The sequence below is a fragment of the Salvia hispanica genome, chromosome 5 (assembly GCF_023119035.1).
Source record: "Salvia hispanica cultivar TCC Black 2014 chromosome 5, UniMelb_Shisp_WGS_1.0, whole genome shotgun sequence".
In the NCBI taxonomy this organism is placed as follows: Eukaryota; Viridiplantae; Streptophyta; class Magnoliopsida; order Lamiales; family Lamiaceae; genus Salvia; species Salvia hispanica.
Genome location: NC_062969.1, coordinates 2,654,784 through 2,680,315, shown reverse-complemented (window position 1 = coordinate 2,680,315; position 25,532 = coordinate 2,654,784). Strand labels below are relative to the sequence as shown.

The window sequence follows — 25,532 nt, the reverse complement described above, 5'->3', positions numbered from 1 at the left end:
TCTTAGTTGGCGACTCACCGGAAGCTCTCTAGAATGGCCTTGCCATTGTTAGTGAGTCCTTGGGTTTGACATTGTGTCGAAGTCAGCGATCTAGATGCTTCTTGACTTCAGATTTTGTTTAGCTGAACGTTGTGTTCGACATAATGTCGAACTATATTGAGTACTCATTTTTGGTTGAGTACTCAATCCGGTAAAGATTCATATTATTATTTTATATTTCAATATATAATCTTTCCTCTTTATCAATTATTGATCAACTTTTGATTAAGAACTTAATTAGAATGGACACTTTTGATTAAGAACTTAATTAGAATGGACTATGCTTGAATGGATGCACAATTGAAAATCGAGGGTGAAATTTGTAATGCCCTATATTCTCGACAATGCCAATTTGTTACTATTTGTTCCCAATTAGAAATAAGATACTATACGCAAGATTAAGCCAAACTACACTCATATTTGAAAATAATATACTCCTTTGTTTCTACAGTAATATACCTTGTTTCTTCCATGAAATTCTTGTTATAGAGTAATGTTTTTTATTTATATTTATTATGCTAATTTTATTGGTATATAACATAGAAATATGTCAATTGCATTAAGAATTGTCAAATTAAATGAGGTGGGCCTAGCTTGGCCACATGCAAAATGAGATGGAGTTTTTTCTATAAATTTTAATCCGGCTCGAACCATTTATTTTAATGTGCATTTGAAGGATTTCTACTTTGTTATTCTACAAACGACACATATATATAGGTCTTCTATTCTTATTCTGGAATTTTATACTCTACTATTATTTTTTGTATTTTATACATAATTAGATCTTCTCTTCTTAAAAATCATATTTTTATTGCAAATCTAGACATTTTTACTAGATATACAATACAAAATATCTAGATATTTCTCTATAATATATTCTCACTTTCTCAACTTTATAGATATTCCTCTAGTCTATAATCTATATTATTATAGTAGTATACATTTATTTCAATTTAAAAAAATATAGTTAGCAATACTTTCTAATAAACTTTACTATTATACAGTCTATATGATACTCGTCAAATTCAATATTGTACTCTATATCAAATAAATTATTGCTACCATTTTTTATTATCAAGTAATCCAACTAATATTCACCATCAACGTTTATCTGAATTTATTATAAGTATTAGTATGATATTTTTATTTTTAAATAACTCTTATTTTGTTGTTTAGTTCTCTATCTACTTACACAAATTCTAGTTTTATTTTTTAAAAAAAACATTAAAAGAGAGTAATATCGAGTATTTTGTAGTAAATGAATCATTGCATTGCAGTAAGCCACGTTTCTGTACATTGAAATCACTGAAATAATTTTTTGAAAGTCTACCAACAAAAAGTGACAACAATGGCGCATAATGCACAAAAATCACACAACACCATATACCTTGTACACAGAAAAAAATCATTCCAGTCACATACAACCCTCCCACTCTATAAAAAGGAGAGGACCACGTCGCCTCACGCTTCGATCTTGAGGAGAGTATTCAACGACGTGCTGTTGAAACGCTGTGCGAGACCCCTGATCACGAGGACTATAACATCACGGAGGTGTCGGGTCTGCACCATCAAATCCACTTCATTCTCACTGTCTACAACGATTCTGAGACGGTGCTGGTCGTTTCTGAATAGGTCGACCTGAGAAAGCCGGATAAGATAGTGTCACGAGATAAGGAAAGTGCACCACACGACGAGCTATGATGGGATAGCCCCTTTTCTAGGACTACTAGCTATGGTAGAATAGGTATATCAGAAGATGTAAGGATAGTTACATGGAATGGGGGAGTGTAGGTTCCACGTATTTCTGTCGTAGGGAACGAGGTTTTTGAGCCAGGCTTCACAACCTTGACTCGTTTCCGGTTCACTTCAAGGATTCTTCTCTCGAGACTTCCCATTCCTGGAACCTGCAGTGTAGAAACAACCACCACGATGAGAGTGAGAATGAAATAATTCTTGATTTTAGGAATCTTGATAAGAATGTTGTGAACGCGTGATTACCCTTTTAGGAGATCGATCCTTGTCGCAGAGGGCCTGATCGGAACAACTTCAAATTGTCAGATTCATGAATATACATTTTCGATGCTATAGGCAATTGCATAATTGGATACTTATGCAATTAAAAAATAAAATACAATATGTATGATTGATGCAACTGTTTATCTAGTCACCATACCTCGAACTTCACGGTTCCGAGATCAAGCTTCTGCTTCACTTCTTTATGAACATCAGGCTCTGCAAGAACAAGTTATTAACTTATATGCAAAGTTCAGATTAAACTTGAGCACAAGCATTTGGACAGAATTCCAATGTTGTCAAGAAAGAAACGATTATGTCGATTCTTATACAGCATAGTGGTGAACAAATGATGTTGAAAATGTATAAGCAGGAGGAGAATGTACTTACCAACTGCGATAGGATCTGTTGATGCAGAAATGGGTTGTCCCTCGACTCCATCGTCTCTAACTGGTGTATAAATAGCAACTAGCCTGTAGCCGACATCATCCACGTTAGCCTCGTACATCCTTCCCGTCTCCTCTGCAGGACAAACCAAACACGTATATCGTGATTGGAATTGAGAATCCGAATTGTTCTATGTTGCTTGGTTAAATAAGCCTCATTTTGCACGATTTTGCAAGGCTTTTTCCTTATTATTGTGTACTTTTTCCGGAGTTATAACAACGGAAGAAACAGGAGAGATTGTATACCAGGAATAGAGATGAGGTCAGGACTTCCAACCATTGATCGAAGCCACTGAATCCGACTTTTGCCTTCCTTTCCTCCGCTGTAAGTTCCTTTCACAGCGTATAAATTGGTGTGGAAACCCCGGCCCTCTATTTCTAGCTTGTCTATTCTAGGAATTCCTGATACAAACAAACGGGAAATACGTGAGTGACAACTTCACCTCACAAGAAACTGTCACAGGCATCATGAAATTGCTGCACGGAGTAAAGACCTGGTATGATTGGTTCGGTTTCAGCATAAGCGGGTTCACTTGATCTTCCAAATGCATCAGTGACAACGCATTCACACTTCAGGCAGCGGCCTATGTCCTCAAACCGTGCCTTGTATGAGCAAGACCTCTGTGATGGTATTGGCTCGAAAGTCCTCTCGTCACCAGTCTCAGAAGAGAAGAACCTGCAACATTCAAGTCATTCTATGAGATGACCATACAAGCTCCTGTAAAATTCTAGTAGTAACAAGCTATATATGAAACCAGGAAATGATGATAAAGTGGTAAGCCTCTGGCCTATCATTTAGAGTGAACGGAAGTGGAGATTCGGACATATCGAGCAAGTTGCAGAAGGAGATTCATTACCATTGGTATCTAACTTCTTTCTTGTACTTCCCCCAAACAAGCTGTTGATTTTCATCCTTTGGGATAACTTCCAACGCAGTCAAGATTTGTCCTTCAACAGCTTTACCAGTGAGAGCTAGCACCTCGATTCTTGGCAATTCTGACACAGTAAGTGTAGACTTGAGGAGCAGATTTAAATAAAATTCATTTATTCCAAATGAAAATAACACATTAACTTCTTGGCTCAGTGGAAAGTTGAGATAAATACCTGGCAAGACTATATCACTTGGCTCAGATAGTCGAAGTTCTCCAATGACCGAATCTGAACGAACCGGTGTATATCTGCAAGGGACATAAAACGTTTTGGAAGGATAAATACACTCGCCAACAAATAACAGATTCAAGATTTTTGAAGCATTTGAAAAACTTCAGCAGATAATTTTATTACCCGAACAACAATCTGCAGTTGTAATCCTCCTCCGAAACTTCATACGTTCTAGAATTAGCTCCAGCGATTAGAACCATAGATTCACTATCAGATTCTCTATACCAACTAAAGAGACTCGTTCCTTCGTGCCCACCAAAATATTCTCCTTCCCCGACATAGGTGGTTGAAGTCAATTTCTTCACGAGAACATTGGAGACAACTGGAAGTGCTGCAACAATTAAAGGAATCTGTGATTAAGACATATACGGGTCCTATAGAGAGTCCATCTATTCCTAATCTCCAATGAAAATCCAAAAAAAGGATCCATTTATAATCCTTCGTTAGTTGGATTAATGGGTCGTCTGATTGAAAATGATAGCAAAATGCATAAGTCGTTAGAAGAAGCTCTAAGATGCATATACATATAGTATACCATCGGATTACTCTATTTCCCCTATGTGGAAGAAAAAAAATTAAGCAACCTGCAAATATTGGCAAAACCGGCCATCTTTATAGCACAGAAACAAAACCATACCTGGAATAACTGGGGATTCACTAATTGTTACCAAAGGCATTCCATATTTACCATCCGATCGCGTAGGCAGCCAATACAAGGCTAGGTAAGATCCCACGTCTTCCAGAGATGGAGTATATGTTCTGAAGAGAAGAATCGATTTTGTTATCAAACATGTCATTGATTTCATAAAAAAATGGGACATCTAACTTCAAAAAAGTTCTTACGATGCACGTGCACATATATCGACATTTTCAGAATCATCTGCCAGTTCCATCAGGGAAGACTCATTAAGCTTGTCCTTAGTTCTAAACCAAATATATTTCCCAACTCCTTCTTGTCCTCCGAAGTACTTGGTAGTAGTGACCACTTCTTGACCCTCATAGCACTCAGAAATTGCCAGTTCAACACCAAGTGGCTCACCTGCATATACAATTACATTCGTTAGCTAATAAGTGCCAAGAGCAAACAAAACATCCAAAGCACTCACCAGGTGAAACCGCTCTAGAAACCAAGGTTTTCGGGCTCCCCTTCAAGCCATCAGCACGGACAGGTGTATATACAAGCTCCACAGAGTCTCCCACTTCATCGATAGTTAAATCTAAAAACTCTGCAATTGCATGTTTCAATTTGTTAGATTTATGGAGGGAAAGGGAGTAGAACAAACACTTGCAAAAAAACACTTACCTCCATCATGAAGCTTCTCCTTATAACCATTATCTTTCACTCTGAACCATTCACACAAACAATCTCCTTTCACCCTGAAAAGAAAATCATTATAATTCATCCAATGAAAATAGAGTTTGCAAATAATAATAATGACAATGAGCTTCCATGAGATTACCCTCCACCATAAGAAGCAATGAAACTCAGGCACTCCCCTTCTATCAAGGATCCCTGGAATTCGAGCGACCGGCATGTTGGGAGGCCTGATATTGTGTCAGACAATGATGTTATTACTTTGAAGTTGTTGATATTTTCAGCATGCAATGGTATTCTAATAGATCGATGCATTTACTGAAAAAGCATTTCATGGAAAATTTCTGATTGCTTGATTGATTAACTATTACACTTTAAACTGTCTTGAACCTGGATCCATGTTAATGATATAATTTTCTATAAAGTTAGGGGAATAAAGAATTTTTGGGAAAATAAACCCCAACGGAAATGCAATCTACTTGTAGAGTGAAAAAAAATTCCTCGTGAGTTATTTAAAACTTTACAGGAAACCGAAATTTAGTTACCAGCTACAATTGGTCCAACTTGTTCAGAGAGGACAATAGGGCCACGGGCTCCATCATTTCGAATTGGCTCACAGGAAACTGAGATGAAGAAACCAATATCCTCTACAGAGAGCATGTACGATGAAGAAGTTGCACCTTTTATCTCATCATGGGTGCTATCAGAACGAGTCTGCAACATCAATTTCTATATTTTTAGCCTCACAAAAACTGCATTTATGGTTAAATTTCATTTATATTATTTGCAAACAAGGCTTTGGATGTAAACTTTCAAATACCCGAAACCAGCGGTAGACCGACTCTCCCTCTTCACCACCCCAATATTTCTTTTCAACACTTAGAGTAGTGCCTTCGACACCAGTTCCAGTCATTTGTAAAGAAAGCAATCTTGGAGTACCTAAAGGCAAATAATACATTATGTCAGCTTTGCAATGACTAATACAGCTTCCAGCAACTTGAAAGATGCTATGATATAAGAAAGCACAGAATTACATTATCCAAATTTTAAACTAACTTGGCATCCAACTAGTTCTACTGCTTGGGGGCTGAGCAGATGTTCACTCAACATAAATAGCAGAAATACTTCAATGTGGTTCTAAGAGAAGTGTAACAGGCCATGCAAAGTTAAACAAGAACCAAAAATCTAATTACCTGGGCGAACGCGTTCTTGTCCTGTGCAAGTTCTAGGCTCACCTGCAATACCATCATCGCGCACCGGAGTACAAGTAAAAGATATAAATTTACCAATGGCATCTTTTGGGACTCGATATTGAAGGAGACCTGCGACCTCAGGTATTGAAGTACCCAGGTCATTTTCCACCTGCAGGAAACTCAAGAATGTTAACTTGTGGAAAGGCTTAAAATGCAAAGTTATATACTACTAATATATCACCTCATGAAGATACCAATTATAGATACTCTTCCCCTCATGACCCCCAATATAACCATATGACGCTGTCAACACTCCACCTTCTAAGTAATCGCCGGTTATAGCCAAAAAATTAAGACTGGGAGGCAGAGCTGCAAAGTTCATAATATAGATCAGAAAATGTTTTCAAACAGATTACTTCCAGCATTTGCGTACAAATGAGTTTTTCGCGAGTATGGAAGATACTCACTCTCAATAGCTATTTCGGATATCACATAAACTGGTTTACCAGTTTCACCATCTGGGGTCATTGGTGTGAATTTAGCAACTATATATTTACCAACAGCTCCCAATGGTATGCGAAATGCCTGCATAAAGTAGAATGCCTTAATTCTTACATCCATAACAGAAGTCAAGAGTGGATATTTCTAAGAGCTTCTTACCTTAGCAATTTTCGATGTACTTAATGCTTCAATACCATTCTCACCCTCAAAAGTTGACGAACTAGTTTTGAACCACTGAACTCTACTAGAAGCTTCAGTTCCCCCGGTTACAATGCCAGTCACAGAAACCTTACTTCCTTCTTTTAGTTCGCCAATTATCTTTAGATTTGTAACTTTTGGTGGGGCTGTTATGTGCATAAAGGAAAAAGTGAGAACTTTGATGCAGAGTAGACTGAGAAGATACATAAAATTAAATAAAAAATAATCCAAATTCACAGCGAATGTAATACTCCCTCCGTCCCTAAGAAATAGGAAACATTTAAAACGGCACGGATTTTAATGCACAATTGGTAAAGTAAGAGAGATAGAAAGAAAAAGTGATTAGTTTAAGGGACATCCCAAAATGGCAAATGTGGTCTATTTTTAAGGGACGGAGGGAGTATTAAAAACCCTTGATCAGAACTCTTCTGTTATAATTTCAGAAGTATTGCCATTTTTATTCATAATAAGTATATTTGTTAGCTTGAACAATGCCCCTCGACATCTTATTTCTAGTAGCCACTCCAAAAACAAAATGTTTTAACATACCCGGCTTAACTATTTGGGAGACTACAGACATAGGTTTCCCTTCCTGCCCTGAAAAGTGACCATAGCCAAAACAATGGGGAAGTTATATTTTGGTACAACCAAGGATTCAAAATACAAGACATGAAAGATGTAAATGAAGTAATGAACTCACCTTCAAAGTTCACAGGCAGGTAAACAAATGCCAACCGTCGTCCAATATCTTCTTTTGTTAAAGAATACTCATTTGCCCCCATCACCACCAGCGTGCGTTCTCTGCATACAGATTTTTATTAAGTGAGCACATCAGCTTCATCCCAAAACAAATTTATTAACTTTGTCCTTCAAAAAATAAATCCAATAAACTGGCTTGCAGGTGCAATTAAGAAACTAACAATAAGATATTAACTGACATGCTAATTAATTAAACATGCTCACAACTAAATATGCCAAGAACTAAAGTTTCAAGAGAAAATGGCTAATGAATAACTTGAAGCAAAGGAAAAACTAACCCTGTATCCTTATCCTCACGCAACCACTCGAACCTGCTGGGCCCTTCTTTTCCTCCAAAATAATCCCCTAAGCCCTTGATTACACATCCTTCAATGACATCTCCACTAATTTGGACATTGCTTACAGATGGAGGAGCTGCCAAGAAAGGGCAATGAAATATATGAGTAACAAAAACAGAGATCAACTTTCTTCAACAGAAAGACAGGTCAACTTTTCAAGTATCGCATTTCACTTTAAAAGTAAAAGCAACTCCAGAAACATGCTAATGAATCCACCAAATTCACACCTGCTTTTACATAATCTGTGATGGCATATTGAGGTTCCCCTTTGGCACCTTCTTCAGTAACAGGAGTGTACATGAAAACCAAACATGAACCTACATCATCCAAGATCAGCCGGTAGTCTTCTTCTTCTGCACCTGCAATTACAACAGGGCTACTGTTCCATCGTCTCCTAAGCCAACTGTAGACCACGTGATAAATTTAACTAGCATAAAGTGAAACAGTATTTTCTCTTGGAATATTAAACATTTCAAAACCAAAATGCTTCATTGGGACATATATGATCTCACCTAGCAACACCTTTCCCTGGAGTTCCTCCACACCATGCAACCTCCACATGCCCTTTGATTGTGTTTCCTTCCACAAGCTCCCCAGACACATCAATCTTTATGACCTTAGGAATACCAGTTCCTGCAGAAAGATGCAATAAAATAATTAACACATGGAAAATGTATATACACCAAACAGATTTCTTTTAGACTATGCTATGTTACAAAGACTGTGAGGAAATTGCAATGAAATATCAATTAATTATTAAATGTGTACCCTTAGAAACTGGTGAAGATATGGCGAAAATTGTAGGATAATCTGTATCTCCCAGTATTGGAGTGCACTCCACTTTCAAGATTCTACCAATGTCATCCTTCTTAGGGAAGTATACCTGACATAGATTTAAAGGATATTATAACTTTTTAAAGAGGCTTGATAAACTTAATTTCTTGAGAACTATTTGACACCTCTCCACATGCACCAGGAATAGCTACAAAATTTGAAGGAGTTCGTCCTCCAATAAACCATTGGTACTTCAAGTCCAGTACGACATCACTATGTTCATTTGTGTCCCTCACAAACTCAAAGTGGCAACAGCAAGCATCTTCCTCAAATGGTTGGTCTACAAAAGCCTTTTTCAGCAAGTACCCAGAAGGAAGTTGATCTTTCCATTGTTCGAGCAAAAACTTGAAAGTTGAGTCTGTTGACAAAGACAAAGCATGCATATTCATAAACTTAGGTTTGAAAAAGGACAGACCATACTATGATTGCTGCCTGATACAGCAATTATAAAAGTAATGTCATCACGAATCTTTGGTTCAAAAACCTGTGACAAGCATGATTTATTACATACCAACAGCTTGTTCTGGACGGCATAGTTCCCAGCCACCTCGAATGCACAAGGCAGTGTGTGAAGGATAACGCTTGGCAATTGATATCTCCTCACGGGAAAGATCTGCATGAATTTTGAATGGTAAATAGTAGAGAATAAAGTACTAGTTAAGATTACTCACTGATAGATTTAAGAGCAGCAAGTAGGCCCTATAGTATTATACACAAAAATCTCCTACCAGGTGACCGTGAGAAAGAGATAAGGGGCATTTCCAATAAAAAAGTTTCCAAAATTTTTAAATTGTTGCAGATTGAACATCAACTGATAAAAAGAGTAAAAACAAGAATGAGTCAAGTGACCGCCAAATATGAATACAAACATAACTATTGGACATACCCCTATCATTGAATTTTTTTAAGGTTGGGCCTACAAGCAAAATTGCGGCAGCTTCCAGACGAGACATCTTTAGTATGGGGTTCTCCTCTACTCGCAGATGCTGCAAATCATCATGGTTAAAAGTGCACATGCATCAAATTTTGAATGTAAAGAAAAAAAAACGATGACTGGCACATCTACAATTGTGCAATAAGTTGACCTAGAAAGAAATGTTGGCAGCTATATGTGCAATGCATTTAATCAACCCACCTCAAGAGCTGGTAAGTGTGGGAAGCCTTTCAAAGTTGATATTTTATTTTTGCTGGCAGCAAGTACCTATGGAAACACAACAATGGTTTTATGAACTGAAATCGCAGAAAGAGCAAGGTTTTTAAAGCAAAAGATGTACCTGCAAACGAGGTTGACTCGCCATTGAAAGAGATTTTAACTTATTCTGAGCTACAGAGAGAAACTGAAAAAGCAAATGGGAATTAGTTTTGTCGTCAAACACAATCCTTACAAATATGTGACAGAAAGCACGATCCAAAATGATTTGTTCACCTCCAGGTTCGGAAGCTCAGGAAGGCTCCTCAAGGATGTGATCTGATTTCCAGCAAGATAAAGTTGCTGCAATGAAAGAAAACTGTGTGATTATAAAAAACATGCCATCCAATCTATAAACAGTTCAGCGTCAGCTACAGGAATCACCTGCAGAGCTTTGCAATTCTCAAGCGGCTCAAAACCAGGTCCTTTGAAGTCGTTAAAACTCAAATCCAGAACCTAAAAGTAAAACAAGGGCAATGCAGAAAAGTTTTAAGACAAAGACGAGATGCCACTAGCAATGCAAGAAAACATCCAACCCAAAGATATGGATTAAAATACTAATTTGTGATCAATCAGTATGTACCTTCACTCGTTTGAGGACTTCAACACCATCCAGTGTAGACAAGAGGTTGTCTCTTAGATAAACAAACTGCAAAAAAAAATTTACTTTATTGTCAAACATATATAAGTGCATGTATAGATGAACACAATGTTCCAGAAATATTAAGCTTAACATGTTCCCTCCAATTTCCATTGTCGCTTTTCAAAAACTGGTAATGCTTCAGATTGACTGTTTAAATTTATTAATATTGAAATAGGTAGCTCTTGTTGCACTAATATTTTGTCTCCAACAATTAATATTTCCAAGCATAAATGGAAAACAGAGCTATGTTCATTTTCAGTCAGTTATTCTAGTCTCTAGCAACATTGTGCAATATCAACGTGAGAATCATAAGTTACTCTAGCAACCTAGTACAATATAAAGTGTCATGCAGTAAAAGTAAAGCATCCCAAAAATACGGTAATGGAAAAGAAATACAATGAAAAGTACCTCTAGATTTGGTGATAAGTTCAGTCCACCACTGCTGAGTGTCCGTATCTTGTGGCCCCGGAGATCTAACCTCTATAATTGAAAAAATGACACAAATATCTAATTAACTAAAAAACTAAGAAAGAAATGATGAAGAGTAATAAATAATAGGAAAAACTACAACTGCCCACCGAACTTCACATTTTTTCTCATTATGCCGCATTTTACCTTTTACATTTCTTTTTCATTTTCCTCTTTCCATACATTCCAAAATGTTACATCTCACCTAAAGGACTTTGGGTTTATGTGCTTGTTTAAAGGCTAAAGTTGGTGAAAAAATTTGAGCAGAACATGTAGCATTATCCTTTTGCTATCAAATATGGAAATAAACTAATCCAACCTCTGAAACAAACACTAAAAATTTCGAATTACAGGCTGCTCCAGATGAGATAAAGATTTGAACAAAAAATGCTAATTTTGAATAACAAACAAAACAAAAAAAAAAACAAAAATAGTTCAAATAACTAACTGGGGAAAATGCAAAGGTTGGTGAGGTGATTGTACTTATAGCAAATGTTCATTCAAGCCCCTGCAATAGCAATAACTAAGACTCACATGGGTCTCTCCATGAGGTTTTACAATATGCATTATGCATGCCCATTTTCTATTATTTATGTTCATTATATCATGTGTAAAACAAGCCAAATCACATATTTGGTAATATCCGCACCGGATATAGTTAGTTGACAATTTGAGCAAGTCTGTTAAAGCCTAATATTAATGTGCCAGTTTTTTTGAAGCATTCTCATAGAATTCTTACCACATCATCGCTAGCTTTCACCTCTACATGAGGAAGCATTATCAGACGTGAGTCCCGACTTTCTGGAGTTCCGACTCTCTTACGGCCAGATAAAATAGAACTTCTGTCGAGAGACGTTGACAGACTACCAGATTTGGACCCACTGGAGACTGTGGGTGAGCGAGCAGAGTGAGGAGAAACTTTTGCAACTGACTTCCTAACGGCGCTACTACTCCCACTGCTATCTAATGACGGAGAGGAAATCGTCTTCATGGACGAAACAGACAATTGAGACGACCTCAAATAGCTTTTTTTCATAGAATCTTGTTTACTTGACTCGGAACTGGCTGGCGTCCTTGGACTTCTAGCAGCAGGGGAAATAGGAATCGACTTTCGCGTTTCAGAGATGCTATGCCTGATAGCAGGCTTAACACCAATGGATGATGTTGTGCTCCTCCGAAGTTCGGGAAGAGATTTTCTCAGCGGGTCTGAAGCTAAAGAGCTGCTTCTTTTACCACCTGCCAAACCATTGCCAGTAGTCTGACGTTTCGTGATTACCATTGGCTGTTTTTCAGGCAGACCACCAGTGCTGCTCCTTCTAACCACAGGGACTGATCCTGAAGTTCGCAGTGTGCTGCTCAAAGTTGGTCTAGCCAATGTCGATGTTGTCTGATTAACACTTGAGTCGGTACCACTCCTTGTTTTTCTAGAACTCCCACCTGTATCAGTGCCTTTATTTGAAGCAGTGCCATTGGCCTTTGGCACCTTAGAGCCTTTCTTCACACTCTCGGAGCAAGGTTCTTCCTGAAGCATTGGGGCTTGCAACTCAGGCCCCAAATGTTCAGCCTCTACCTCTACTGGAACCTCAGTTGATTGGGCAACCTCCATTGTAGAAACTATCCTAGCTTCAGTGGACTAAAAAAATTCAGTTACAATCACCACAAGGTGCAAGACAATCAACAGGCAATATTACAAGTTTAAGCAGCCTAATGCTAAGCTGCATTCTAGTTTTTACAACATGAGTTAGATGCAACTGAATGTGAGAATTAAATTTTCTTGAATCCCATTCAATCGAAGAACAAAATTAAATTAGCAGAACTTATAATTCCGAAACATCAACCATGTAACAGTTATGCAATACCTTATGCCTGAAAAATTGTCCCTTGCAGAGCCATATCTAATCCACCATTCCGATATTTGAACTCTCAGATTTTAGCTCCCAAACTATACTGAATAATTAAAATAGAACAGTAAAACACCAGAATACTAAACAACTGCAATTGAATAATATATTCCCGTAAAGGCATCAAAATTCGTGCTTTAAAATTGTTCTATAAACTAATTCAGAAAACAACTACAATAGAATCCAATTAATACCAAATAACCAGAAAACCATAAAAAATTGTTCTTTAAGGCTGTTCTATAGACTAATTCAATAAATGACCACAATTAAGACCAAATCAGCCATGGAAAAGCATAAAAATTTATTAAGGTTGGTCTACAAACTAATCCTTCAAAAAGTTCTATAACTAATAATAACTCATCCTACAAATATTAAGAACGAAAAGAAGCTTCTTTTTCGGCTCTCGACTACTTCAACCACCAACGTAAACAAACCCATCCACCAAAAAGCAATCATGAAAAAGCCAAGCTTCAAACTAGTGAAACTGAACCCAATTCAAGACAGCCAAGGAAAAAAAATCAGCAGCAGCAAATGGAACAAAAATGCAGTATGAATTTACCTCAAAATAGTTTAGATCTGCTGATGTAGAGTGAGGCCCAGCAAGAAAAAGGAGCAAGGCAGTTCAACTACACTGGGAAACTTAGGGTTCTGAAGTCTGAACTAAAGCAAATTGTTACTAGTGAGCATAGATAGATAACATAAAGAAAGAAAGACAGTATCTCACCTTTTTCCTCTTTTTCAAAGCGTGCTGATAAAAAATTAAAGAGTAGTGAAGAGAGTGAGAAAGCAAGAAATGTGGTGAAGAAGTTAAATTATGAGAGAGAAGAGGGGGAGAGAGAGAGGGCGTATATATTTGTTATTGGGCATTGGGGCCGAGGTGAGGTGGTTTACAGAGCATAATGCTCTATGTTTTTTGTCTGAAAGCATAACCACCCGTTGCGGTTCCCTTTTTTTGGGGTGCCTACGTAATTACGTGGTTTTATTGAGGCTTTTTTAGAATTTTTTAATTATTTTGGATGAGAGATTTGGCGGAAAATCGGGCTACCGGAGAAGCCGGTTTTCAAATCAAATTTAAATGGAAGCGTCTCACCTGAAAGTGGGGCCCATCTACAGGTAGGAACAATTTCTTTCTCCTAATTCCAATATACTCCATTATTATAATTTGCATTCTATATTTATATCACAATTGTCTAATAATTACTTTATTGATTCAGAGTTTAAAAGTTAATTGAGTCATTTTTATAAATATTAGAATGTTTTATTATAATAGAATTATTTATATTTTTAGCAAATACTTCCTCCGTCCCACATTTGGAGTCACTTATTGTCATGGCTCAGGTTTTAAGAAAGAGTTGAAATGTGTAATAAATAAAGTGAAATAGTAGAGTGTGTAATAAATGAAGTGAAATGGTAGAGTGTGTAATAAATGAAGTGAGATGGTGAAGTTGGTTGAAGGTGGGTCCCTTTTAATTTTTTATTTTTGTTTTGATTTATTTTAATGTAGATAATGACATTTTGATGTAATTTTGATGAATAATGAGATAAAATTGAATGACCAAATATGGATAAAACTAAATGTGACTCTTAAATTGGGACAGACTTTTATGATAAAAAGTGACTCTTAATATGGGACGGAGGGAGTAGCACATTCTATTTTAACTTTATTTCAATTTATTTAAGTATTACTAGTATTATATATTTATTCATCATATCGAACATATATCTTTTTTAGTTTTTAATCCATGCTCAAATTTGGACACCTAATGCGCACACTAAACAAAAGCACTGAGAGTGCACATATACGAAGTGCTTACACGTTGCGTCGTTTTTTATTTGAGAAAATTAATACAATATGTTTGTTAGATAAATGTAATTATAGTCATTGTACAAGGTGTATTATAAATAAATGTTATTATTCATGGAACACATAGTTGATTGTACATAAAAGATAATTGTATGAACTAAATTAATTTGACGACATTGAACTATAAGATGGTGGTTAAATCCGAACTTACATATATCGAATGATGACGTGCTAGATAAGAAATGACACGTATGTTGTTGTTGTTATATGTAAGTATTCTTATAGTAGTGATAGTTTCGTATGAATATCCTTTAAATTGAAAAAGAGAAGCTAGTCATTTGAGAAATACATTTGTTCGATTCGATAGATTAGACAGAATTGAATATTACTAATGTTTGTTTGAGTTAATAGAGTCGATAACATACTTCATGCAGGGGCAATAAAATGTAAGATTAATATTGGCTTATAGGTCATTGTCCACTTGTGACAATTTTGGTTATTTTATGTTAATTCTAACTCAAAAACAATCTAAGGTGAATTTAATCTTAAATAACGGAACATTCTTAAATGAATTTTACGCAATTGGCTAAATATATATTACGTATATATACACAAATCACAATGCATGCAGTTCCAAGATAAATCGATTCATGGTATAATGTTTAGAATTTTCCAAATTAAATTAAGAAGAGCACTGAAAAATTTAATGATCATCATATGGAAAACCACTTAAACCAAGACAGACTAGATTTCATTAATTAATTCAAAAAAACACTTAAACCAAGACAGCCTAGATTCATTAATTTATGGATGAATAATTAGGTAGTAGTACAAATTTATTGACATACTCTCACTTTGAAAATAAGGGACATTTATTTGTAATGTATTACTACTATTACCGATCAAAACTAATTCCATTATTGAATAATTGACTAAACACCTACCAATTGTGTCACAGTCACCATATTTTTAAAATTGTGGTTGTTTGTCATATAATGTTTAATATATCGAATTATCAATTGAATTATTTCTCACATGCTTACATGGAAATAGTAGGCATGGATTTGCTTTAGCTCATTTGTCAATATATAGATGCAAAATTCCTAAATAATGTAAAGTGTTGTCAAGAAAGGCAACACCTAACAAATGAAATAATATATCGTTAAGCATGAAATTTCAAATTTCATGATAGACCAAACATGAGCTGATGAGCCTACTATGATGGAGTGACTGTTGAACAAGAGACAAAGATTAATGGATCTTATGGCCCCATCATTAATTTGATTTTATTTAAATTTTCAGGGTGGGTTTGGTTGTCTTGGAAGTCTATAACAAGACTTTTATGAAAGTGGGCTTTTCAAGGATTTAGTAATAGAGTAGTTACCACTTGTATGATGTTTGGTTAATATTGTGGCCTATAGATATTGAACTAATGGTATTCATCTTTCTAGTACTCAATATAGAAAAAATTCACATTTAGGTATTTGTACGGCAAAAAATCACAATGTAGGGACATCTTTTGACCATTTTGTCCCTAAGATATCAATGAAATTGGTCTTCTAACCTGGATAGTAAAGACACTTAAACTGTGATTTTTTTTCTACTTTAGGTGTAAACCTCGTTTTATATTTACTAATTTGTAATTTAAATAATACATTTTTTTAATTTAATCATTTGCGTAGTTAATTGGGTCTAATTTTAGATTTATACCTTCCAATCTTCGTACCTATTAGAATTATTAAAACATGGATTGTTCTAATGTTAATTGTTGTATGTGATTTTCTTTGACACATTGTTAATTACATTATAAGTGGTTTACAATTGACAACAATAAAAAAAATATAAAAAAATAAAGGTCAAAACTGGTCCTGAACACATGTTCATTTTATAATTTTGGTCATATACTTTATCTTTTGAATTTTTGCATCATGAACATTTCAACTCGAACCATAATTGGTCCTACGCTAACAATTCCGTCAATTTTTAAACGGTTTTAACCTGATTTTGACAGATTTTGATGGTTTTAACAGTCTCATTCGGGTTAAAACCGTTTTAAAATTGATGGAATTGTTAGTGTAGGACCAATCGTGATCCAAATTGAAATGTTCGGGATGCAAAAATTTAAAAAATAAAATATAAATAAAAGAAAACAGTGTTATCCCCCTCCTGATGGGCCTAGTATAATTCAACATTCCAACAACCCAAATAGAAAAAAATAAAAGTAAAAAATTAACAAGCCCACACACACGGCGAAATGGGCCGTGATCATAACGAATCACGCCGCCGGCAACTGCCGTAGATTAGTGCCGCTAGCCCCGCCGGAATCATAATCTCTAGGTAGTTTTTTAACTTTTTTTTATAACTTCATGTTGAATGCAAATTGAAATACTGGATTTTCTGAAATTGGGAGTTATGGATGCATAATTCAAAGCATAAATTGCATAGGATTTATCTACGCCATATATTCTCCGTCCACTCCTTTTTCTCTAACTCTCTCTACTCATTCACTTTTTTCCAGCAAATTGGGGGGAAATGAGGCTTCTGAAGGTAGCCACCTGCAACCTGAATCAATGGGCAATGGATTTCGATTGCAATATGAAGAACATTAAGGAATCCATTTCTAGGGCCAAACAAGCCGGAGCCGTCATCCGCCTTGGCCCCGAGCTTGAGATCACCGGCTATGGCTGCGAAGACCATTTCCTCGAACTCGACACCGTCAACCATGCGTAAGCGCCTCTCCTCTATTCAATGCTTTTGCTGCCGATTTTTAATTTACTGCGAAAATTCAATTTCAAGTGATGCGATGCAAACTAGTGTAATGCAATTTTTTGAGTTTAAATCTGTTTTGCAGTAGATCGTTTGGTTGTTTCTGATTTGCTAGGCTGTTATGGAAGAGTTTATAGTAGATTATGCTAATGTAAACACGCAATTAGCTAACTTGGTTCCTGAAATGCAATCGATTGACTCTTGTAAATCTCAGATAGTTTTGGTGCATTGTGATTGATTTAGTATCAAGCAAAATGTTTAGTTTGTAATTCCTTACAACTTGATGAAACCAGCCCCCTTTAATTGAATTTGTTGTGACCTTGAACAATCATTTTTCAGGTGGGACTGCTTGAAAGAATTATTAGTGGATGACTGGACTGATGGCATATTATGTAGTTTCGGTATGCCTGTTATCAAAGGGTCAGAGCGCTACAATTGTCAAGTGCTATGCATGAATAGGAAAATAGTGATGATACGTCCAAAGATGTGGCTGGCAAATGATGGAAACTACAGGGAGCTCAGGTGGTTTACGGCATGGAAACGAAAAGGGTCTCTTGAAGACTTTCTGCTTCCAAGTGATATATCTGAGGCTCTATTGCAGACAACAGTGCCTTTTGGCTATGGATATATTCAGTTCCTAGATGTGTAAGTCATCATGTCGTCCTGCCTCATTTTTTTTCTCTCTCTTTTGACGTTGATCTCTTACCATTATTTTTAATCCTTTTAAACTAACGTTTTACTGGCTCATTACCTCATTATTTTCGGTGAAATACGCTCAAGAATATAGGTCTAAAGTCAACTTTTTGAATATTGGTAAACTGAAGATGCATTTTCTTTTTTAAGTAGGATTTTGTTACTGAACGGTAGGTGTAAAATAATATTTTAGATAAGGCATATTTGTTATGAGGCGCATTGCCTCTTATTAGTCATGGTATACAACAATTCTAGTTACACCAACCAGTTTCTGCAAGTATAATGAGTTTCATCTTTGGAATAACTGGAACTCCTGTTTTGATGAATTGATGTATTATGTAGCTATACAATCTGAATCAGGTTTATATGCATGCATATAAGCTATAGTTGAACACTTGAGCTTGATATCTGCAAAACTGTTTACAAATTCTACAGCTTAATTTATTTATTTTTTTTTGCTCAGAGCCATTGCTGCTGAAGTTTGTGAAGAACTTTTTAGTCCAATGCCCCCTCACGCTGAGCTCGCTCTGAATGGCGTTGAAGTATTTCTGAATGCTAGTGGAAGTCACCATCAATTGCGTAAACTTGATCTTCGCCTCCGTGCTTTTATTGGAGCTACAAATACCCGTGGAGGAGTTTACGTGTACAGTAATCAACAAGGATGTGACGGCAGCCGCCTTTATTATGGTGGGTGACCAAGCATGAGTTGCATTTCCACAGTCATATTATGGGTTGTTGTTACAGCATATCTGATCTTATATTCTTAAAACAATATGGAACAAGTAAGACATCTAGTTACAAGTAGGCTTTCACTATAATGTAAACGCAGCAAATCTTGGTCCTCCATTTTTCAATTCCAAGTTTCAACCTCACCGCTTAAACTTTGATCTTTGAAATAAAGGGAAAGCTTAAAACCTCAAAATTTTCTATAGCCATTTCTCTTATTGTCACAAAATTGTGGATATGAAACTTTGTTCTTTCTTACGTCATCCTCCACCTGACTGCTCAGAGTTTGAACGTGGAAAATAGGTGGAAATCTTTGTAATAATTGCATCACTAAGTTTAGTATGTGTTGTGATATTAAAGAATTGTTAACTTTTGTGACATGTGGTGTTCTCTGGGAACCTTTTGCTTGATGAAAGAAAGACTCTTGGAAGTTTACTAGCTTTCTCTCAATCCTAATATTACCATGACAATATATTAGGATGAATCATCTAGACTCACAAGAAGTATCACAGTTTGTGATGAACCAGTATATTGAACTACCTGTACCTCATTACTTAATTGAAATGCTCAAATTATGGTCCATTCCCTTTCCTTGAGATGCAAATAATTTATATTTTGAGGAGTCTTTGTTTTTAACTTCTTACATTCAGATGGTTGTTCCTGCATTGTGGTGAACGGTGATGTGGTTGCCCAAGGCTCACAATTCTCCTTGAAGGATGTGGAAATGGTGGTTGCTCAAGTAGATCTAGATGCAGTATGTTCTACTGCAATTATTTGTTAGGGCCTTGGAGGAACTTATTTAGTAGCACTTAATTTTCAATCGAGAACTATATAAAATAAAACAAGATTTTATTTTTCAGAATTTGGACATTTTTAACGGTCCTCAGTCCTCATCACATCATCTGTATCATTTGATTTACTGAAACTTCTCATTGCAGGTTGCCAGCCTTAGGGGGTCTATTAGTAGCTTTCAGGAACAAGCCAGTTGCAAACCAAAGGTTTCCTCCATTGAAGTACCTTATAGACTTTGCAAGTCTTTTACTCTCCAAATGTTGCTTTCAAGTCCTCTAGAGGTGAGGCAATAACGGGTTGACAAGAAAACGTTCCAATACTAATGCTATCACATGTGATAAATTCCTGTATGATAGTTCATGGAGGTAATATAGAGCAAACATCCATGTTTCCTGTGATGGATGACTTCAGTTCCTAAGAATCTCTTTGATAACACATTAATTTATGCATCAACCTCAGTCATTGGTTACCTCTTGCATTATAACTCTTACATATCTAATCTAGTTTTACTCATTGCTTTGAAGCTTCTTGCATGCTCTATTTTCTTCAAAAGAAAGTTTGAGTACCTAGATCACTTCAGCCCCTTCTCGTCACTTATTATTTTCTTGCACATTAAGAAAACATGGGATCATATCATATATGGGCTCTTTTATTCGTTTCTTTATTTATTTGCTATTTGTCTATAAATATAAATGCCTCTGTATGACTAGTCACCATAAAACCATTGCAGTGGCAATACACATCTTACATTTATCTCATGTGTTTGTATCAATGAAAGTAATTTACTTGGCATTCTTTATATGCCACCATTATACTTTCATTTATCAATTATTTACTTTCTACTTGATGTTCTGCTTTTAGAATTCTATGATCAAAGCTTTTTACCCCCTCTTTTAAAATAATAATAACAGTGTGTCCAACTGAAACCTCCAGAACAATAGTAGCTTCATTTGTTAAAGTTTGCTGAGTTAATTCTCATTCTTTCAGATTCAATATCATTCTCCTGAAGAAGAAATAGCTTTTGGGCCAGGCTGTTGGCTGTGGGATTATTTGAGACGAAGTGGTGCATCTGGTTTTTTACTTCCACTCTCGGGTGGAGCAGATAGCTCATCTGTTGCTGCTATAGTTGGTTGCATGTGCCAGCTAGTAGTGAAAGGTAAATTTCTATTATTGAACTCCATCCCCATTAATTTGTCGACCTGTATTCATTGTATGAATGCTGCAGTTGTTACCCATCTAATTTGTTAAGCGAATAGAGAGGATTATCATTTTAAACTTTTACATACATCTTCAACATGCCCCCTTGAGCATATAAAATATCTGCAGCATGATGCTCTCTTCCAGGTGCCAGCCCTTTGTTTGGGTTCTGATTACAGTGTTAATGATATTTTTGTGATAATGAGGGGTTTAGCACTCATCCGCCCTCCTAAATTAATTCTCTGAAAGTAAATGTTTATGTGGTCAAAATGACTTCAGTTTTCATTTATTTCTGTGTTTGAAGTAAGCAGGGATCTAATCATCACTTGCTTGATAAGGGGGGATTGCAATTTGTTTGTTTGTTTTCTGATGATACGAATATTCTGTACATTTTTAACCATCCATTGCTCACTTTTATGAGCCAGCATATAATTTATTTTTTGTACCGTTTTCCTCTTGAATTCAACAGAATGATGATCCCTCTTTCATTTATTTGTCTGATTGGCCTAAAACTTATTTAATTGCCTTAAACTACATTATTTTGAAAAGATAACATTGCATGTGAATGTATGAGGCCTTTATTCAATCCTCATGTGTAGGAACGGCCTAACATCATGCCTTTTTTTGTATCGGTATTGATTATGAGGCTTGTTACTTCAGCAATATCAGAGGGGGATGAACAGGTCAAAGCTGATGCCATAAGGATTGGCCATTATACTGATGGACAATTTCCAACAGACAGCAAAGAATTTGCCAAACGTATATTCTACACTGTTTTCATGGGGTCTGAAAATAGGTGAGAATATATGTGCAGCTTTATGTACTTTTTGAGTGACTTATTAGTCTTTAGCATTTTCTGTATCATATCCCCACAAGGAGAGATATGATTTCTGCTATTGGTTGGTTCATTTGCAGTACTTCGTCTATTTTCTTTAGTTGCTGTGGGTAGGTCCATTTTTCATTCTCTGTTTAAGTTTCCAGTTATTTAGCTTATCTTTATTCTTTGGGTGGGATGAATCACTCCTTCTTGAACTATTACATGGTGTAATATTCTTGTGGAAGCTTATGTGCAGCCTCTGCAGTGTGCACAGTTCGAGATAGCTATAAAACTAATGGTATGCAAAAGGCAATCAACATCCCCAGTCTGACCTTAGTTGCAGTTTGAAAAGTTTCTTTTGGGGTGTCTTTGTTGGGTAGTTTGCACCCAACAGTCTTCAGCTATGAATCATGAAGCATTTCTTGTGAAACAAATTTTGTTATTGTATCTGAGTAGGATGATACTGAATTAATTGTTGATAAGCTTTTAACCTAAAGTAAAGTTGTGTAGAATTTTGACTTTTCAACACTACATCTACATGTCTACAAGACTACGTTCCTTCTATAGCACTGGCAGAATGTGTCATTTAACTCTTACTTTCTTTTTGAGATATTTTCTTGTACCATTAACTTACTTTCATTTATTGTAGCTCTAATGCCACAAGAACGAGGGCGAAGGTGCTTGCAGAAGAAATTGGGTCATGGCATCTTGATGTCTCAATAGATGGAGTGGTTTCTGCTCTGCTCTCTTTGTTTCAGACACTTACGGGAAAACTACCACGTTACAAGGTAAAATCTGAACACTTATGTTTACAACATTTTTGCTTGTATCATAAATGCATCAAGATGTTCATTAATTTCATCTAGGAGTAAGTATATGGCGCAATATTTATGCTGTAGTATATGCAGGATTCCCATAATTGAAGTCGCTTGTTGTTTTACTGTTTTATTACAGGTAGATGGGGGCTCTAATATTGAAAATTTGGGACTCCAAAATATTCAAGCTCGAATCAGAATGGTCTTAGCATTTATGCTAGCTTCACTCTTGCCGTGGGTTCATAACAAGCCTGGTTTTTATTTGGTCTTAGGGAGCTCCAATGTTGATGAAGGATTGCGTGGTTACTTGACAAAGGTACTACATATTTCTAATGTTATTATGGTCCTTGGCAAGGTCATCCTTACTTTTGATGCACACAAACCGGTTGACTTCACTCTTGGCTCTTGTGCATAACTGAATTCAACTTTGCCATTCATTATAGCGTGAGAGTTGGTGGGTGTTCATTTTATGCAGTATGATTGTAGTTCTGCTGATATAAATCCCATTGGAAGCATCAGCAAGCAAGATTTGAGAAGATTTTTAAAATGGGCTGCTGTCCATCTGGGTTTCTCTTCATTGGAAGAAATTGAATCTGCCCCACCCACTGCTGAATTGGAGCCGATACGATCCAACTACAGCCAGGTAGGGTATCTGATCACATAGATGCAAACATGTCAAACTAAGCTAATTTCTTTCCTTCCAATCTTCACCCCCTTGTTTTAACTTTCTCTACTTCTGTATTCTCTTTTCTAGTCATTCTGTGTTTTTGCATGTAGCAATTGTCCTTCAACACAGAGATAGTTTTCTCTTTGATGTGCAAGCGGGACAGTTTTTGTGTTTTAAGTTGTTTGTATGCTACTGTTAAATGCTGATATTGTGCATGACTAATATTATTTTCTGAAAACACAGCTGGACGAAGTGGATATGGGAATGACATATGAAGAACTCTCGGTATATGGCAGGCTGCGAAAGATCTTTCGCTGTGGACCCGTATCCATGTTTAAGGTTTATTTTTCTTTTTGTTTATGTAATAGCCTTTCGACTTTGCTCTCGACAATTGCTCAGCCATCTTCATACGTCCAATTATCTCTCTTGTGCAATTAACAAGGTTGATAGTGAGTATAAGGAAGCATAGTTACCAACAACCGAGAAATGGAATAATTTTCTGCAAACTGCTCATTGTTAATTGTAATTGCTAGGGAAAATCAAACTTAAAACAAATGATCCGAAAAATTTATAAGTACATAGTTTGGTGGAAGCTAGGATTTATATGCATGCATAGGGATGCTGTATTATACTATTTTATGTGTATTCCATGAGGATCCTAAATATACTTTGCACGTGTTTCTTCGAACTATGTTTGAATCATTTCTCGCGTTGATTTATTTTCTGGTATCTATGGAAGAATCTGTGCTACAAATGGGGAACAATGTTAACTCCAGGCGAGGTTGGTGAGAAAGTGAAATATTTCTTCAAGTACTATTCTATCAATAGACACAAGATGACAGTTCTAACTCCATCGTACCACGCAGAGGTACTACTTTTTTGAGCAAGTGAAACTTTTTGTATGTTCATTGCTCTCTCCTTTACCATTTTTTTGCTTGACATAAAATGCCTTGTGCAGAGTTACTCACCAGAGGATAATAGGTTTGATCTACGGCAATTCCTATATAATGCAAGATGGCCATATCAATTCCGGAAGATAGATGAACTTGTGACGCAGTTGGATGGTGATAGGGTGGCTATTGCGAATGAAGCGTCGGATGGTGGCATGGGTGTTGTAGCTGCAGGTTCTGGCAACCCAAGTGTTGGTTTATAAATTTTGACATAACCTTATGGTAATTTCAGTACACTCTCCCACCATGATGCATGGTGTAATTTATGTGTTTTGTCTTTGTATATTGATGTTAATTTTAAGTTGAGGTAGATGTTAATTTTAAGTTGAGGTAGATGTCGCCATTGAAGTAAAATCAAATCTTTCCCATGTGTTCATGACTGACTGTTTGAAGGTATAGGAACGATGGCATGATTTTAAATTTCAAATTGTTAAAATAAGAGATATTGAAAGACAAAATGATTGGAGTGTTGTTAGTGAAGAATGAAGTCCACTTCATAAGAGAGAAAAACTTAATGGAAGGAAAAAAGCATGATTAAAAATAAAGTAGAAATTTAAAAATATAATGGGAAAAAGAGAAATAATAATTTAATTTAGAGTAAAGGTCAAAATCGGTCCTAAACATATAGTCAGAATACCAATTTGGTCCAAAACATTCACTTTTTGAAAATCGGGTCCAAAACATTTGAAACCGTTAACGAAGTGATCCTAAACATTTGACATCGTTGTCGAAGTGGTCCTTTTCCGTAAAAAAACTAACGGTCAACGCCTAATTAGTGGTTTTTTAACTTAATTAATATACTAATGCATAATTAATTAAACAAAATTAAACATAAAATTAATAAAATTCCCAAATCGGCTATTTCTCCCTCTTTTTCCTTTTCTTCCAGCAATGGACGGCGACAACAATGGTGGACGGCGACGATTTTGATCTCGGGTAGCAGCAATGCGGAGAAACACACGATGACGGCGATTTGTGGAAGAGCGAGCAGAGAGAGAAAGACGGGACGACGTTGAGCGCCGGAGAGAAGAAGAGAGAGATGGAAGAGAAGGAAAAAGAGGGAGAAATAGTCAATTTTGGAATTTCTTAGCATTTTATTAATTTTATATTTAATTAATTAATTATGCATTAGTATATTAATTAAGTTAAAAAAAATCATTAATTAGGCGTTGACCGTTAGTTTTTTTACGGAAAATGACCACTTTGACAACGATTTCAAATGTTTAGGACCACTTCGATAACGATTACAAATGTTTTGAACTCGATTTTCAAAAAGTGAATATTTTGGACTAAATTGATATTCTGGC

The 25,532-nt window shown here is 36.0% G+C and overlaps 2 protein-coding genes across 7 annotated transcripts; one reads left to right on the top strand and one right to left on the bottom strand.

The window, feature by feature from the left end:
* Positions 1-1,286: 1,286 nt before the first annotated feature.
* LOC125188467 (187-kDa microtubule-associated protein AIR9) lies at positions 1,287-13,863 on the bottom strand. 4 transcript variants are annotated; one of them, XM_048085316.1, is made up of 40 exons: positions 13,723-13,863; positions 13,558-13,653; positions 12,957-13,044; positions 11,837-12,730; positions 11,038-11,109; positions 10,570-10,635; positions 10,371-10,442; positions 10,224-10,289; positions 10,072-10,134; positions 9,933-9,998; positions 9,684-9,783; positions 9,309-9,410; positions 8,923-9,155; positions 8,732-8,846; positions 8,476-8,596; positions 8,191-8,366; positions 7,904-8,039; positions 7,567-7,667; positions 7,416-7,463; positions 6,828-7,012; positions 6,635-6,752; positions 6,409-6,536; positions 6,168-6,336; positions 5,795-5,913; positions 5,520-5,688; positions 5,120-5,204; positions 4,963-5,036; positions 4,766-4,885; positions 4,503-4,698; positions 4,297-4,418; positions 3,783-3,990; positions 3,603-3,676; positions 3,356-3,494; positions 2,993-3,174; positions 2,745-2,900; positions 2,443-2,574; positions 2,213-2,271; positions 2,038-2,070; positions 1,812-1,943; positions 1,287-1,677 (listed from the first exon to the last, which is right to left on the bottom strand). In XM_048085316.1, the coding sequence occupies exons 4-40, from the start codon at positions 12,701-12,703 to the stop codon at positions 1,501-1,503; spliced, it is 5,181 nt and encodes a 1,726-aa protein (XP_047941273.1). In that variant the 5' UTR covers positions 12,704-12,730; positions 12,957-13,044; positions 13,558-13,653; positions 13,723-13,863; the 3' UTR covers positions 1,287-1,500. The 4 variants fall into 4 exon arrangements, with proteins under 4 accessions (XP_047941273.1, XP_047941274.1, XP_047941275.1 ...); XM_048085317.1 differs by having other exon boundaries at positions 11,837-12,720; XM_048085318.1 differs by having other exon boundaries at positions 12,957-13,039.
* Positions 13,864-17,031: 3,168 nt separating this feature from the next.
* Positions 17,032-24,605, top strand: LOC125191409 (glutamine-dependent NAD(+) synthetase-like). Of its 3 annotated transcripts, XM_048088962.1 has the most exons (14): positions 17,032-17,139; positions 17,321-17,528; positions 17,908-18,213; positions 18,725-18,948; positions 19,638-19,741; positions 19,926-20,060; positions 20,767-20,935; positions 21,637-21,772; positions 22,443-22,581; positions 22,748-22,924; positions 23,084-23,251; positions 23,519-23,614; positions 24,015-24,143; positions 24,234-24,605. In XM_048088962.1, exons 2-14 carry the CDS (start codon positions 17,335-17,337, stop codon positions 24,426-24,428), a joined length of 2,172 nt encoding a protein of 723 aa, XP_047944919.1. In that variant the 5' UTR covers positions 17,032-17,139; positions 17,321-17,334; the 3' UTR covers positions 24,429-24,605. The 3 variants fall into 3 exon arrangements, with proteins under 3 accessions (XP_047944919.1, XP_047944920.1, XP_047944918.1); XM_048088963.1 differs by lacking the exon at positions 17,032-17,139 and having other exon boundaries at positions 17,182-17,528; positions 19,926-19,985; XM_048088961.1 differs by lacking the exon at positions 17,032-17,139 and having other exon boundaries at positions 17,182-17,528.
* Positions 24,606-25,532: the final 927 nt, after the last annotated feature.

Excerpts from the sequence above, each read along its gene's own strand:
- LOC125191409 (XM_048088962.1), top strand. The coding sequence starts at position 17,335 with ATGAGGCTTCTGAAGGTAGCCACCTGCAACCTGAATCAATGGGCAATG. Across the intron at positions 22,582-22,747 it reads GAAAACTACCACGTTACAAG|GTAGATGGGGGCTCTAATAT; the intron begins GTAAAATCTGAA and ends GTTTTATTACAG. Across the intron at positions 23,252-23,518 it reads TACGATCCAACTACAGCCAG|CTGGACGAAGTGGATATGGG; the intron begins GTAGGGTATCTG and ends CTGAAAACACAG.
- LOC125188467 (XM_048085316.1), bottom strand. The coding sequence starts at position 12,703 with ATGGAGGTTGCCCAATCAACTGAGGTTCCAGTAGAGGTAGAGGCTGAA. Across the intron at positions 8,847-8,922 it reads TTCCTGGTGCATGTGGAGAG|GTATACTTCCCTAAGAAGGA; the intron begins GTGTCAAATAGT and ends AATCTATGTCAG. Across the intron at positions 8,040-8,190 it reads CACAGATTATGTAAAAGCAG|CTCCTCCATCTGTAAGCAAT; the intron begins GTGTGAATTTGG and ends CTTTCTTGGCAG.